Genomic DNA, 15,869 nt, shown 5'->3' with positions numbered 1-15,869 from the left:
CATTCATTCCGCTTAAGGTACTTACTACTAATTGCACATTGCACAAATACGTTGTTTTATCAAATGAATTTCAATATCAATTCAAGTCTGATCATTTCATTTCACATAAGTATATCGATAGCCAATATCGATTACATGATTCCTAACAATTAACAAATGGATCTACACTAAAAGTGTATAAGGTGCACGTTAGGTGTGTTTGTATTGGTGGCATTTAATTTTTTATGTCTTGCAGTCAAATGGTACCCCTTAAACACACAGAGAAATAGAGAGTACTCAATTTGTGTCTACTGTAAGACCAAAACCAGTTATCCATCACTAGTCTTCTGACCCTGACAATGATTTTCTGACACTCCGAGAAGGCTCCCAAGCTTCACTATCATCAGTGTCATCATCGTCGTCGTCTTCACCCACCACTGTGTTACTCTGCTCTTCTTGTGCCATCTCATTCTCACCCAGTGACTCTTCCTCTTCATCCTCCTGGTCCTCATTCACTGCAGCATCCTCAAACAGGTCAGTGCCCATGTCCTCCCTCCTGTGAATCTCTGCAAACCACTCCCTAACCTGCTCATACCCCATATTGGACTTCGCCACAAGCTCATCCAAGTCTTGCTCATTCAGGAATTTGTGCTTCAGATAATACTCCTTCAGATTGTCTTTTCCAGACTTGAACTTTATTATGGGAGGTGACTTCTCTGAGCTTGTGGACCTCTTGGCCTTCCTACTCCGGGACCTTCCCCAGCCACGGTTTCGTATCCTCCTCTTCCTGTTCTTGTTGCCATTCATGCCCTCGACATTTCCACTTTGGTAGTAGAAGAACCACTTTAGGTTGCCATTCTTCCAAGCATATCGCGTGTCCCCAAACCAGTTGACTATGTACGGCCGAGGCAGCCCACTCTCCTCTGCCAGCTTGTCGTACTCCTCGGTGGAGGGCCACTGGGTGCGCACAAAGGCACTCTTCAGGACGTGGAGCTGCTCCGGGGTTTTCTTTCCAATCTTGTCCCTGCTTGGCCGCCGGCCACCGGGTGGAGTCTGGCTCCCTCTTTTAGAGGAGGAAGGAGAAGTACCGGCCTCGCTCTCCATCCGCTCAGGGGACTCTGCTACTGGGGTCTTCCTCTTCTCTGTGAACCAGGCGTCAACCTCCCTCCTGGTGAGCTTGGTCTCCGTCCTCAGCTTGGTGAGCTCGTCGTCTGTGGGAGTGTTGCACTTCTGGTAACTCTCCTCTAAAACCACCAGCTGCTCTGGCGTCTTCTCCTTGAACTTTTGCAGCGTGAAGTCTGGAAAAGGGTTCCAGGTCTTGGGCCGCGTCTCCTTCTCTTTGACAGGCGCAGGTGGGGGAGACTGAGGGGTTTCATCACTGGAATCAATTACTATGGTGGCGTTGCTGCTGCCCCTGACATTGTCATGGAAAACGATGACATGACTATTCTTTGAGTTGCGCTGGTTGTATCGTGTGTCACTAAACCACTTCTTTATCTCCCCTTTGGTTAGGCCTGTCAGTTTCATCAGCCGTGCAATCTCTGCATCACTGGCAAAGTGATTCTTCAGGTAACTGGCTTTCAGTTCTGCAAGTTGCTCCTTGGACTTCTTTGGCCGCAACCCAAAGTGGTCTGCACTGAGAGCAGAGTTCTCCTGTGGGGTCAGGGAGGGGGGCTGGACAGTGGTAGCCCTCTTCATTTCACTAACAGCTGTGACGGTCTGATTGGAGCTTGTCCTGGGTGCCTGAGATTGATGGGGAACCCCAGCTACTGTCAATGTAATGGGTGTGGTGACAGGTAGGCTGTTGGCCGTGCCCACCTGCGTGAAGACCAGGCCAGGCTGTCCCACGATCTGGCAGGTCTGGAGAATAGACTGTAGGCCATTAGCAGCAGCAGAGAGATGGTGGGCTGGGATCACAGTAAAGGTCTGAGGCACTGTGTGCACTGTGCCGTTGAACTGCTTCCTCCTGGCCTCCTCCACTTCCTCAGGAGTCCAGCTCACGCCGTGCTTCAGACGCTGAGCGGAGAACCAGATCTTGATCTGCTCCTCAGTGAACTTTGTCTGGGCAGCCAACCCCATTATTTCTGACACTGAAGGGTATGGGAACTTTTTATAGGTGTTGACCAGAACAGCGTTGGAATCCATTGCTGCGTTGTATGTTGGAATACTACTGACTGGGATCAGAAGCTGAGCTTGGGCACTCTGCTGGGCCTGCAGGGCGGAGAGGACCTGGGCCAGTCCAGCAGGGAGGATCGTGGCAGAGTTGAAGATCGATTTCTTCTGCTCTACTGTGTTGGGAATGTTAATGAGCACACTGGGCTTCAATGACTCTGTGTGAAGTGGGCTCATCATCTCCACAGGTGTCAGAGCGCCCAGGGGTGCTTCTATAGGCTCCTGCTCTTCATCACTTTCTCCCATTCCATCACTCTCATCTGCTGCTTTGAATGAAACGGCAATTCTCTTGGGTTCAGATTTGCTCTTCATTTTCATAATGGGAGTTTTGCTGAGTGAAATTCCAGCCGTGGCAGGGTCTTCACTTTCCTCCATCTCATGCTGCACAAATCCCCCATCCAAGGTCAGGTCATCTACTGTCTGCTCCAGTGGGTTATTACTGCGTTTCCCTGCTGCACTGGTGACCCCGTCTTCTCCACTAGGCTGGCAACCATCATGCTCTGAAAAGTATGTTGAACAGCTATGCTAGTTTCACATGAGAAGACAAAGTGATTACATTTCAAGTGAAAACTGGTGTGTGTGTGTGTGTGTGTGTGTGTGTGTGTTAACATATGATTCTGTTGAATCAATAAACACACTCACCTGACTCAGGTTCAACGGCTACCACTGCAGCTTCTGCAGGCCCCTCAGCTCCACTCTCAGCTCCATCCTTTGCCTTCGTCACGTCCATTTCTTGATCTTGCTCCATGACATCAGAGGGCAGGACCATACAAGGAGTGGTTGATTTTCTTCTGCTTGCCATTGTGTAGGCCCCAGGATAACCTTGTGTAAGGACACTCTTGATCTTCCTCAAGAGACGGCTTGATTCACATACTAAAATCTCAAACGTTTAATTGTAACCTGAAACACAGAAAAAAATATGTTTAAGTACTGTACATATTCCATTATATAAAACATGCATGACCTGCAACTGTTGATAGTCTTTAGTAATAAATCACTATCATTTTTTAAATATTAATTAGGCTACACATTCATAATCCACTAGAAATAATTCCTCCACATCAATGGAATGGGAATATAATTCGGAGTGATGTGCAGCCTCCTACACAGACACAGACGGATTATGTTATGTAGTTGTAAATCCATCGTGCGTTTGCTCAACTTGTTTACTGTCTATAGTTCAACGCTACTGTTAGTGATTTGGCTCAAACTCTTCATGACATAAACTATCTAGCTGTTTTAGATACAGAAAAAGAGAGCTAGCATAGAATAGACAAACATACTGCTGGCTAGTGTGTTGAACCAGACGGTGGTGGTCAGTCTGGATGTCACACAGCTAACTGTAGCTCCCTCCTCTCCTCTGCTGCCAGACAGACAGATGTGGTCACCTGGATCAGGATGCCAGACTACTGGAGACCACGGCTGGTAGGGACGATTTCATTATCCAGACAAGGTTGTAAGTTAAGTAGCTAGCTAACCATCTTACCAGGACAGACAGCGGGTCACAGCTGCACAGAGAACCAGGCTTCGCTCTTCTCCGTCCTCGTCTGGTCTGCTGGCGGCTCACCCGGGCTGGTCTGGGTCTAGCTGGGCTGGCGGGTCTCCCGAGGCGGAGTGGACCAGAGGAGGCTAGGCGAGCCTACCGCTGTCTGCTGATGCACGAAACATTTAACATTTCGCTGCAAGTTGTTTCCGCTAAATATATTATCTTCTCAGAGTGACTCAATCGCAGGCCACGTTAAAAAGAAGTCACTTCAAGTTGGCGATTTGTCCTTAAAATAAAATTTACTTTGTGTTCTTTATAATGGCAGTTTGTAATGATCAAACGACGTCACCCCACTGTCAACGATACGTCTTGACGTCATTCCGAAGCGACTTTGTACAGCCGCTCATGCTTGAATCTGCTGTGTGTAAACATGTAACAGCCTCGTTCAGAAGTATGGTGAGAGCCAGTGGAGACTGAACTACATGTAAAAGCACTGGGGAAGTGTATGTGCTCTGCCGTATTTCTAATTTCTTTGACAGAGCAAGTGAAGAGAGATGCCACCTGGCTAGATATCATACTAGATATCATAATCTGTAACATGGGTATTCATCACAGTATATTTACAGTATAACAACCTACCCAAATTACAAACGGTACAATAGGGTATACAGGTATTTTGACAGGACATGCATATTTAAAGGTAAAAGGCCTGAATACGGAAATGTGGGAAAACTTTAATTAAATAAAAGCAATGGTATGCAAGTATAGGAAATACACAAATAGGATTTGAAAATAGTTTTTATACATGAACACAACAGAGGAATCCATAACATTGATCCATAACACTAAGTCCATAACATTCTATGCTGCGCCCCGGGCCGATGTAAAAGTTGGATGGGGGGCGCATTATAAATAAAATTAACATTAACATTAAAATTAACATTGGAATCCATAACACGTTACATTATATTTGCTGTATAAAAGTCCTTATGAAAAATCTTCAATTTCAGTTTCAATTTCCTGGGAAGAGAAGCGAAAAGCCAACATTACAAAATAGCATGAAGACAATGGGGAAAGATTTACTACATTTTCTGGTTTTGTAACGCAGAGAAACTAAATATAAAATGTAAATGTAGAAAGTGGCAAACCTCCAATAGTGCAGCCTTGTCATAATTTTTCCGGTGTCTATAGATGCTCTGACACAGCAATGCATAAAGCTTCTCAAGTTGATACACCTCACACCCTTCAGTCTTTGAGACCACTCTTTGCAGCAATTCCTAAAACAAGGGAAAAGAAGAAACATCATTTTCAATTAAATAACCATAAAGCACACCTAAGCCTGTGTGTGTCTGGCCTACCCTGCAGCAGACAGGTTGGCCTACCTTTAGTTTCCCATGATCCACCACCAGCGGTGGGGGTTTCTGCTCCACAATCTCCATGGCTTTGTCAACATGAGTTATCTGTTGCTGTAGAACCTGGTTCTTCAGGCCGCCGCGGGTACTGCGCCTTATTCCCTTCTCTAACAGAGAGAAGACACATGAGACCAAGGAGTGCGTACATAACATGTGATACAGAAAGCACATAACGCTAACACTACTTGTTATATTACTTACATAATGTACATTGGTGTCAATGATGCACACTGTATTATTAATTAAATATTAAAAATTAAATAAAAAAAACAGAACATGTTGGGAGCTGAAGCTCTTGGCTACCACAGTAACCTGTAGCCCTACAGAAGACTTTGTTCCACTGATGTGAAGCATACAGACCTGCATTATCAGCCTCAACCTCAGGATCTACTCTCTCAGCAGGAGCAGTGTTCTCAGTGGTGGTGGAGGCCTGCCCCTGCCCCTGGTCTCCTCCACCAGTTGAGATGAGAGTGTTCTGTACGGCTTCCTCCACAAGATCCTTCTGGGTGGTGCCCTGGTCCTTCTGGGTGGTGCCATGGTCCTTCTGGGTGGTGCCCTGGTCCTTCTGGGTGGTGCCATGGTCCTTCTGGGTGGTGCCAGGGTCCTTCTGGGTGGTGCCAGGGTCTCCAGCCTCCATGGCCGGCTGGCTGCCCTGCTCCTCCGCCGTAGGCTGGCTGCCCAGTTCCATCTCCTCCAGTTCCTCCACACCCGACTCTGGATCCTGGCTTGGTTCATCACAATCCTCACTCTCAACACCTTTCCCATCGTGGTCTTCCTCCTCCTCCTCCTCCTCCTCTTCCCCTCCAGATTCTGCTACATTCGAGTTGTCTTTGGAGGCGTGCGGCGATGACCGTTTCCTTGCAGTGATGAGCCCATTGGACCACCGGCTTTTGCTTCTGCGCTTTTTCTTAGAGGACCCTGCAGGTAGACACATTAGTGTGAGTAAGGAGATCAGAAGGACCTCAGTTTTATGAGTATCATCTACTCATCACCAATACTGTATGGCTAAAGCAACAAACTAATGCTTAGCTGTTCCTATATGTATCGGCTTCTTACTGATGTTTTGCTCCAATACACACAATTTGTCCCGCTTAGTCTCATTACAAACCGAAAGTATTTTTATCTGGTTTTCTTTCATTCTTTTTTTTTTCCTCTGCATTTTTCAGCACTGCTCGCAGAAGGTGTTTGAGCAGGTGAGCAGAAATGCTGGAGGTAGGGCTTTAGTCCACCTTTCACCAGCCGCTGTCTCAAATTCATCACAATGTGATTTTCTTTAATCCTGCGGTAATATGTATATCACGGGAAAATTTGGGGACAGTTTAACAGTGTCAAAAATGTGATACTGTCCAACCCTACTGTGCAGAACTGAAAAACTAACCTGTGTGGCGTGGTGTGCTTACAGCCGAGGGAGCAGAGGCTGTAGGCTCTTTGGAGGGGCGCTCATCATTGTTCTGTCCAGCCACTGCTTTTGGCTGCTTTGGCTGAACATGATAGTAGGATGGAGCAAACCTTGAAGTTGAACAACCTAAAGCGGGGTACACACATAAGGAATTTCAAAATCTTAACAGAAATCTTATCTGAGACAGACCCCACACATGAAGAAACAAAATCTTGGATTTGAACAGCCTTGATCGTGTTGTGTGTGGTGTGCGCGAATTTCCCCATTTCAGCTCCCCACAGACATAAAGATTTTCGTTACGACAGACTCCAAACTCTCTAGTCTCGTTCCCCAAGCCATGTCAATAAGAGAAAATAAACCACAAACAAAATCATATCCATAAAGGCAATATTAAAAACGATGGGTTCACGCGAGATTTCTCTCTAAAACCGCTAATTTCACCAAACAATCTGGCAACCCTATGGTTTCTGGTCGGAAGTATTGAACGCATTTCACATTTACGATTGCCGGCCACGCCCATTTTCCGAGCAGGTTGCCGGGAGAGTTGATTGCACAATTGAAGAGAATTGACTCTTAACACACCTCACACCCCAGGATTCTGTTATAGGAAAATGTTAAGATCCATCTGATAACCGGGAGTTTTCTGTCGTTTTCAGACATCCGAAAATCCTTATGTGTGTACCCCGCATAAGAGAGAGGTCATAATCAATGGGGAATACTTGCTTTCATCCAAAGGACAGAGCTGTAGAATAATTCAACAGATTAAACTGGTAAGTATCAACACCTTTTACTGTATAAATGAAAACCAAAAAAAACTAATATAGAAACACATTTCACCTCTTTTGCTGCGGGACTCTGTGATATCCTCACAAATCTTCTCAAAGTCTTCGTCAAGTTCATCTCTGATTATGGCATGGATGGTGTCCTTCAGTGCACAGGCACGATGACGAATCTGTCGACCTGGGAACCACAGTAAACATGAGCTACACTACACAGTATGATTATGAAGTATTCACATAATGAACATTCTCCACAGATATGTGAGATAAGTAAAATGCTACACCTGAAGGATCCTTGTCAGGGTTGTATTCCAAACAGTTCTGCCAGATGAGATCTACATCGTAGAGATACTCCTTCACCGTAACATACTTATGTAGGTCAATCTTGGCGATGACAGTGGACAAGTCCATCGGCTGCTTTATAACTGCTTCATAATCAGACACCTAGACAGAGGAAAAACAGGAAAAAAACACGAGCAAAGGAATTTTACAAATTGACAATATTCAACCGACTGCACCCTTTGTTCTTGTGAACGTAATCTAACGTATGTACAATTTATATAGAGATGTTCTTCTGGATTCTGTTCTATTATTCTAGAGATAAAGTGAGTGCCAGTTCTCTGTTGTCCCCTCACCTCCTCTTTGTCGACCGGCTTGGTGAAGGCCTTGAAACGCTTGTCCTGGGCGAGGCGGTTGGTGACGTCGCGCAGGAAGAGACGGAGCTCCCTCAGGGTGTCCTCCTCCTGCTCCTCCAGCTGCTGCTGCTCCTTCTCCGTCAGCTGCCGGGGAGGAGGAGGGAGCGCCAGGGGCAGCACCTCCAGCACTGGAGCAGAAGGACACGGATGCCACAAGTCACAAACACCCACAGACACAGTCAGTTCACAGGCACAGACACAAACACACACTCGATTGAAGAGACAGATTTATCTTAAATCCCATCTTACCTGCTTTTTTCTTGGATAACGGAGCTTTGGCAGCTTGGTTGAGGACGAGGTCTTCAAAGAACTTCCTCCTCTCCTGTTGTGTCGGGACCTGGACATGATACACTTCCCCGTACTCCATACAGAACAGATCCTGGACCTTTAGGACACGAGACCATTTCAAATAATGAGTAACTTTGTCACTGTAACCTTGAAGTGAGACACGTGGTGACGCATGCGATAAGGTACAGATGCTGCCTGATGCCCTGCAGATCTGTACAGACTAGGTTAGGTCACATAACGAAGGGAACGGGGAGCGTTCAGGGTGGCGTACCTCCTGGTAGAGGCTGCTGTGGGGCACATTGCTGGTGGCCAGCAGCAGGATGGGGGAGAAGGAGGGGATGTCTCGGAGCAGGCTGAGGAAGGTGGCTTTCAGAGCGGAGCCCACGGTGTCCCACCACTGCTGGATGTGGGGGATGTACAGGATGCTGGGAGACGTCCTCTTGGCCTCACAGAAGATCTACAAGAACAACGTTTAGAACTGTACCTTCAGCGATTTGAAGTTTTAACACCCAGTTTCAACATACCTATAAGTATGTATGGAGATTATGATGTACTCCAATGTTACCTGTGCACAGGCCTCCTCGGGGGCGGTGGTACTGACACCAAACAGCATGGCCATGTCCAGGGTGTAAACAGTGAACTTCTCCAGAGCGTGGAGCATGGCAGGGGCCAAGTGGGTGCTCTGCCCGGAGCCTGGACGCCCTGCTAGCAGCAGCCTGGGGCGGTAGGAGGTGGGGTGGCTCACTACACTCCTGTCAGGCAGGAGAAAAGGAGAAAGATATAACAGCCATACCATACTGTACAGGACCTTGGGTTTCTGGTTTAAAAATGGACAGCGGGTTACACACCTGTTGAAGTGTAAGAAGCCATTAGCAGCCTTGGCCTGCTTGTGATGGAGTCCGTTGGCACAAACAGACGAGTCCTCATCTTCACTGTACATAAGATCATCTTCCATATCATTACCAGGAACATCTAAGAAACACATGAGGTAAAAGATGTGTCTTATGATACGGCCATGACATTAAAAAACGATACGAAATGGTTTCTCGGCTCCGTTGACCCACCGTTGTCCTTCTTCTTCTTCTTGAGTCCCACCTCAGCGTGGGGGAAGAGCTTGCTCAGGGTGTCCAGCACGCTCTGCAGAGGGGCGCAGAGCAGGGGCTGAACGACGGGCGACAGGGCCTTGGCCGGGGAGGACACGGCCCTCTGGGAGGCCGGCACGGTCTTCCTCATGGCGGCCAGGAAGTCCCTGCTGCCGATGGTGATGGAGGCCACGTCCAGCACCAGCTTCTGGGAGGTGGAGTAGATCTGGGGGTAGCGCCGCCGCAGGGCACACAGAGCTGCCTCGGCACACACCGCCTTGATGTCAGCGCCGCAGTAACCTAGGAAATGGAGCATGACTTTAATTCTGGGGAAACAATTTGAACATATGTACCGTATTTTCCGGACTATAAGTCGCACCCGAGTATAAGTCGCAGCAGACCAAAAATGGGTCATGAAGAGGAAAAAACCACATATAAGTCGCACTGGACTATAAGTCGCATGGTTCAAGGGAACGGGCTTGGCGGAATCAGCGGGGAAAGAAGACCCTGTTGAGCTTGACTCTAGTCTGGCACTGTGAAGAGACATGAGAGGATTTGTAAGCCCAGGAAGGACATAATTCACGTTGAAACTTCTTCTGAAAGGTTAAGGAATACTTGTATTATCGAGTGTAAAGTCCGCTAGCTAGCGCGGGGCTAACAACATGGCGTCGCGGAGGAAAAATGAAACTTTGAACAGCCTCTAAAAGGTAATAAATGACTTTAACATCGTGTGTAACGTTCATAATAGCGTGTATAACGTTGATAATATAGTGCTTAATGTCCACATTGTCGAGTGTAACGACTATTTATCGTGTATGAGGCCATGGGAAAAGATAGCTTGGTGAAAAACGGAAGTAGGCAGGATGCTACAAACAATGTAACATTGAACAGCCTCTAAAAGGTAATAAATGACTAATGTCGTGTATAAACGTTCATAATATCGTGTATAAGGTCCATAATATAGTGCTTAATGTCCACATTGTCGTGTTTAATGTCCACATTGTCGAGTATAATGGCTATTCTATCGCGTATGAAGCGCTACCGGAAGTAGCAAAATGCTACTCGCGGGTGCAACATTGCAACGTTAAATAGCCTCTGGAAGGTATAAATGACTTTAATATCGTTTCTAACGTCCATAACATTGTGTATAAGGTCCATAACATCATGTTTAATGTCCACATTGTCGTGTTTAATGTCCACATTGTCGAGTATAATGGCTATTCTATCGCGTATGAAGCGCTACCGAAAGTAGCAAAATGCTACTCGCGGGTGCAACATTGCAACGTTAAATAGCCTCTGGAAGGTATAAATGACTTTAATATCGTTTCTAACGTCCATAACATTGTGTATAAGGTCCATAACATCATGTTTAATGTCCACATTGTCGTGTTTAATGTCCACATTGTCAAGTATAATGGCTATTCTATCGTGTATGAGGCGCTAGCGGAAGTTACTCCTTGGTTCATGTCAGTCAGAGATTACCGTATGTCAGTTCATGTCAGTCAGAGATTATGAATTATTGATATATAAGTCGCACCTGACTATAAGTCGCAGGACCAGCCAAAGTATGAAAAAAACCGCGACTTATAGTCCGGAAAATACGGTATTTGAAAATCCAAATGTGTCTTTTTTGGGTTTGTTAAAGCTATACATACCAACACACTTATCTGCCAGTTCTTCCAGGAAGGTGTCAGATGGCTTGGGATTCCATTCTCTCGTGTGTATAATTAGAATGTCTTTCCGAGCCTACAGCGAACAAAGAAGTTCATGTAAAAAACATTTTTTTTTATGCCATTATACAGCAGAGTGTCTCGTCTCTTACCTCTCTGTCAGGGAGACCGAACAGGAACTCCCTGTCAAAACGCCCAGGTCGTCTCAGCGCTGGATCAATGGAGTCCAGGCGGTTTGTGGCCCCGATCACCACAACCTCCCCACGGCTGTCCAGACCATCCATCAGGGCAAGCAGAGTGGATACTATGGAGCTGTTAAAAGATTAGAACAAATACAGAAAATCTAATCACAGCAAATGACAACAGTAAAACCCATCATGTAAATGTGCGCCTTGTTAGTCTTACTAGTACATGTAGTAAATTTAAGTTTAATGAAAAGACCACTCCATAATTTATAATGGTCAAAGTCCTTCTGGCTTACCTGTGTATTTGGTCCTGTCTGCTTGATCGAACTGGAGCCAAACCATCAATTTCATCAAAGAAAATAATCGATGGCCGCATCTGATATGCCTAAAAGATTTCACATGACGAGAATGATATTTAGTATTCCTGCATTCACTTAATTTTTTTAACACACATTTAGAAAGAGAAAAAAAAGAGTACTACAGCGTACTACTGTACAGTCCAACTCCACCACCACCTCTAGTCATGTGTCATGTGTTACCACCTCTAGTCATGTGTAAGTTGTTACTGGTTACCTGGTCAAACAGCAGGCGCAGCTGGCGCTCAGACTCTCCCACCCACTTGCTCAGGCAGTCTGCTCCCTTCCTCATGAAGAAGGACACCTTCCTCTCACCCTGGCCACACTCGTTGGCCAACGCCCGGGCCACCAGAGTCTTCCCAGTGCCAGGGGGGCCGTAGAACAGACAGCCCCTGCGAACACACACAGGACGGGTTAGGAAACATCAACCAGAGAAGAATCCAAAATGACATCACATCCTATTCCTTCCGTTACCTTGGGGGTTGGATCTTGAACCTCTCAAAAACCTCAGGGTAGAGCAGGGGGAAGACTACCATCTCTTTCAGGGCAGAAATGTGTCTGGTCAGTCCACCAATGCTGTCAAAACGCACCTAGAAAACACAACATTGTTTATGTTGGTACATTACTTACAGAACCCCATCTGGCCATCTCCCATGGCTCGATAAAGGTGTCCTCCCTCAATGTTGGTTGACTTACTGATTGGTCAATCTGCATGGGATCAACATCTGCTAGACTTGCTCCGATCTTCATTCTGTCCTTCTGGATTCCCAACAAATCCTCTTTGAGTAGATTCATGGGAAGGCATCTGTGTGTAATCCCAGAGCAAACACACAATATAGTGAAACCTCTCTGAATTTGACTGACTTTATTGTCCCCATAGGGAGATTTTTTGATGAACAGTAGGCTGTTCAATAGTTCAATGTATAGTCAATATGACCTATAACCAATGATGCACTCAGAGGGAAATAATGATGAAATTGTAGACTACTCCCCTTACTGACTCATTCAGTTCATTTTGCATGTGTGTTTCCAGAATGCCCATCAGTAAAAACATTATAATTATTCACAATGACAATTACCTGTTAATTGGCATGTTCCGGCTCTTACTTCTCCGCCTTTGAAACTTCTCGTCATCAGAAGATGATGAAGAGGAGGAGGAGGTGGAGTCGCTGCTGTGGATGGCATGTCTCCTTCTGCAGGACATCACATCAGTAAGAGGAGCATGGCAGCCAAACATCAACCAGTCACATACAGATTTCACTGGTCTCAAACAAGCATCACAATCACAAAAAACTACAGCCAACAAATAAACACTTTTAGAACTATGTACTAATTCATTAAAGCAAAAACCTTATCCATGCAGCCGAACAACCAAGGTGCCACCAATTACAGTACCCACAAGGACCTGACAAAACCACACACCTACAACCGACAATGAATCTTACCTATCAGACCCACTCCTGCGGACGCATCGGTGAACAAGAAGCATGAATAGGGAGAATATTGGAATGCATATAATGCAGGATATACTTTTGCATCTTAGCAAGGTATTTCACATTTAGCATCTAATTTGTATAAATAATCAGAAGTCTATGGGAGAAATGGGTGGCGCCGTAGAAGACTGACCTGCTGCCCCTCCTTGTGTAAGGGCTCCTTGGGGCAGTAGAGCTAAAGCTATACCTCCGTCTGGATGGAGAGGAGTGCGTTTTGAAAAATGTGCGTTGCTTCCTTGGCTCTGTGGATATAGTAAGGGAAATTAAAATGGTAAACAACAAAAGGGGATCTTCATTTGTACCGCTGGGTAGAGTACACTGACATTTGCCAAAAACCAAATCAATTAATCAATCAATCAAAAATGTAATCTGAAGTCAAGTCTAAATAGAGCAAAATGAACAAACCATCTTGAGGTGCCTGGTAGCGAACAGCTGCTTTTCTCTGCCTGAGGTCATAGCATTTCTGGTTGTCTTCCTCTTCGTCTTCACCCTCTTCATCATCATCATCATCATCTTCATGATCACCATCACCATCTTCTTCATCAGCCTCATTGTTTTCCTCCCTTTCTTCGATGTCATCCTCCTCCTCACTAAAGTCTGTCAAAACAGTGTCAGCTCCAAGCAAAACAATCAAATGTTGAAGTTGCAGCAACTGGAGAAACTAAACAGATCTAACCTTCATTCTCCTTCTCTTGAACGACTTCACTTTCTTCATCTGTTCTTCTCCTCTTAGCCGCTCCATAAATTCCAACAGGCTACAATAAAGGAATCAGAACAGAACAGATCAGAACAAAAACTAAATCAGGCTAATTGGGAACAAAATGGCTGGTTACAGAACCTATGAACCACTGCAGCAGAGGAGGCCTGTGTACAGGTAACACTGGAGTACATCATCTCCACACACATGAGTACCGGTATGTTGAAACTGGGTGTTCAACTAAAAGCTCATTTCTGTATTGGCACTCACAAAAGGCTAATTATAAATCTCTTCTTGAGTGTCCCTCCTCTTAGACAACAAGGTACAGTTCCTAGTACAGTAGTTCTTAGTACAGTTCCTAGTACAGTTCCTAGTACAGTTCTTAGTACAGTTCCTAGTACAGTTCTAAACCTTACCTCTTCTTGAGTGTCCCGGCGGCGCATTTTCTGCATGTCATCCATCTTCTGCAGAACAGCCGTAGCCGTGCTTTAAAGGATGGTCGAAAAGTATAATACTTAGTCTACTGAACACATCAGCTATTAACACACTTGACATTACGCAACTACATCTGACAGAGGATATAAACTTCCTGCTTACTTGGTGATGAGGCGGTCATAGAGGACAGACTGGTTCATCCTGGAGTTGAGCTTATATCTGGTGATTCTAGAACTGCGTCGCACTGAGAGGTCCACCTTCTTGCTGCGCAAAGAAAAGCATCTCTTTGTGGAAGTAGACGTTGTATCATCTTCATCTGCAACGTTAAACAAAACCATCTCCCTGCAACCATCTCCCTGCAATCTTGGAGATTTTCTGTGGGGAGAAGTCAGGTTGAAACGTTAACATGACAACCTGGATTGCAGCAGGACGCCATGTTTGCACATAATTGATTGACTACACACTATATTGTTGAGACTGAGGTGGAATCTGGTCCACATACAATGAATATTAATGATGCATGACAGGTGAGGAGATTTACCTAGTGCAGTGTTGGCCAGTTTTGTCGTCTGATTGGGGGGATCTGGTTTTGCCATTCATTTCAGCAAAGGACACTTCATGTTTGACTTTCTGCACTTGTCTTCTTGTTCTTCCACTTGCGCTGACTTCTTCATCCTTCTCCACTACATCATGCCCCTATGAATGGACACAACAAGTAACAGAAACAATAACTTTGATGACCGTACTAACACAAGTGCATGTAGCTAAGTTATGTATGTTGAGTTATGAACAACTCAATGTTCTTGCTATTAAGTTGACCCTCCCCTTTGCCCATTACTGACCCCTCCCTGTCCCTAGATCTTTAGCTGTCTAGTTTTAGGTTTTTGCTTAGTTTTAGATTATCTTAGACTGTTTTAGACTAGTTTTTGTTTTAGACTGTGTAGTTTTAGTTTAGTTTTAGTCTATACTGACGGAAAGTTTAGTTTATCTTAGACTATTTTAGACTAGTTTTAGTTTTAAACAATGTAGTTTTTAGTTTAGTTTTTAGACTATGTAGGCCAGGTTTTGTATTGTATTTGTTTGTGGTGGATGTTGTTGTATGCCTGTGAACAGGTCACACTTGAAAATGAGCCCTTGGGGCTCAATGTGTTTCTTACCTGTATAAATAAAGGTTAAATAAAAATAAATAAATAAAAATGTCTGTCAGTTTCACGAGACTACTAACACAACAGACACGTTCATCACCACCACCACCCCCACCACCACCAGCAGCTCAGCTGTCAGGAGCCATAGCTCAGCTAAAGGCTAAAGTTAGTAGCTTAGCTTAGCTTAGCCTGGCTAGTAGTATACAGTGATCAACAGCTGGGATATACCATTACATTATTATGTATAAGTGTATGAACAGTTAGTAAACACGTAGCTTACATTTGGCGTGTTGTTTTCGTTGCTGCTGCAGCTGTCGTCGAGGCCCCGGGTCAGGCGAGGAGACTTCCTCTGCGAGGGGAGCAGCGACAGGAACTCGGAGCTCTGGTCCAGGTCAGCTGTACTCGTCCCAGGGTTAGCCCCTCTGCTGTTGCGAAGCATCACCATCCTGACTGACGACTGATAGTTTCACTCAAACATAAACTAGTGACTATATACCAGTACTTAGTTTAGACCGTTAAATAGTCCTTGCTTTCACTCCCGAGGTTAGAAGCGTAGCTCGAGCGCGAACACACACACCCATCACATCACACAATCC

At 45.4% G+C, this 15,869-nt stretch overlaps 2 protein-coding genes across 2 annotated transcripts; both read right to left on the bottom strand.

Moving 5' to 3' along the window:
- Window positions 1–318: 318 nt before the first annotated feature.
- Window positions 319–3,669, bottom strand: zhx1 (zinc fingers and homeoboxes 1; the record flags this gene model as incomplete). The annotated part of the gene is made up of 3 exons (XM_080540364.1): window positions 3,638–3,669; window positions 2,794–3,051; window positions 319–2,651 (listed from the first exon to the last, which is right to left on the bottom strand). Exons 2-3 carry the CDS (start codon window positions 2,951–2,953, stop codon window positions 319–321), a joined length of 2,493 nt encoding a protein of 830 aa, XP_080396490.1. The 5' UTR covers window positions 2,954–3,051; window positions 3,638–3,669.
- Window positions 3,670–4,400: 731 nt separating this feature from the next.
- Window positions 4,401–15,718, bottom strand: atad2 (ATPase family AAA domain containing 2; the record flags this gene model as incomplete). The annotated part of the gene is made up of 27 exons (XM_080541039.1): window positions 4,401–4,657; window positions 4,786–4,914; window positions 5,020–5,156; window positions 5,410–5,967; window positions 6,428–6,574; window positions 7,286–7,408; window positions 7,512–7,671; window positions 7,863–8,050; window positions 8,172–8,307; window positions 8,482–8,667; window positions 8,776–8,962; window positions 9,059–9,182; window positions 9,275–9,592; window positions 10,948–11,038; window positions 11,115–11,274; window positions 11,444–11,532; window positions 11,721–11,895; window positions 11,978–12,093; window positions 12,200–12,308; window positions 12,583–12,707; window positions 13,126–13,238; window positions 13,402–13,593; window positions 13,673–13,751; window positions 14,110–14,179; window positions 14,291–14,392; window positions 14,670–14,824; window positions 15,554–15,718. The coding sequence occupies 27 exons, from the start codon at window positions 15,716–15,718 to the stop codon at window positions 4,625–4,627; spliced, it is 4,167 nt and encodes a 1,388-aa protein (XP_080397165.1). The 3' UTR covers window positions 4,401–4,624.
- Window positions 15,719–15,869: the final 151 nt, after the last annotated feature.

This window comes from Nansenia antarctica (assembly GCF_963989245.1).
Source record: "Nansenia antarctica genome assembly, chromosome: 10".
NCBI classification, from domain to species: domain Eukaryota; kingdom Metazoa; phylum Chordata; class Actinopteri; order Argentiniformes; family Microstomatidae; genus Nansenia; species Nansenia antarctica.
This window is presented reverse-complemented; position numbering and strand designations above follow the sequence as displayed.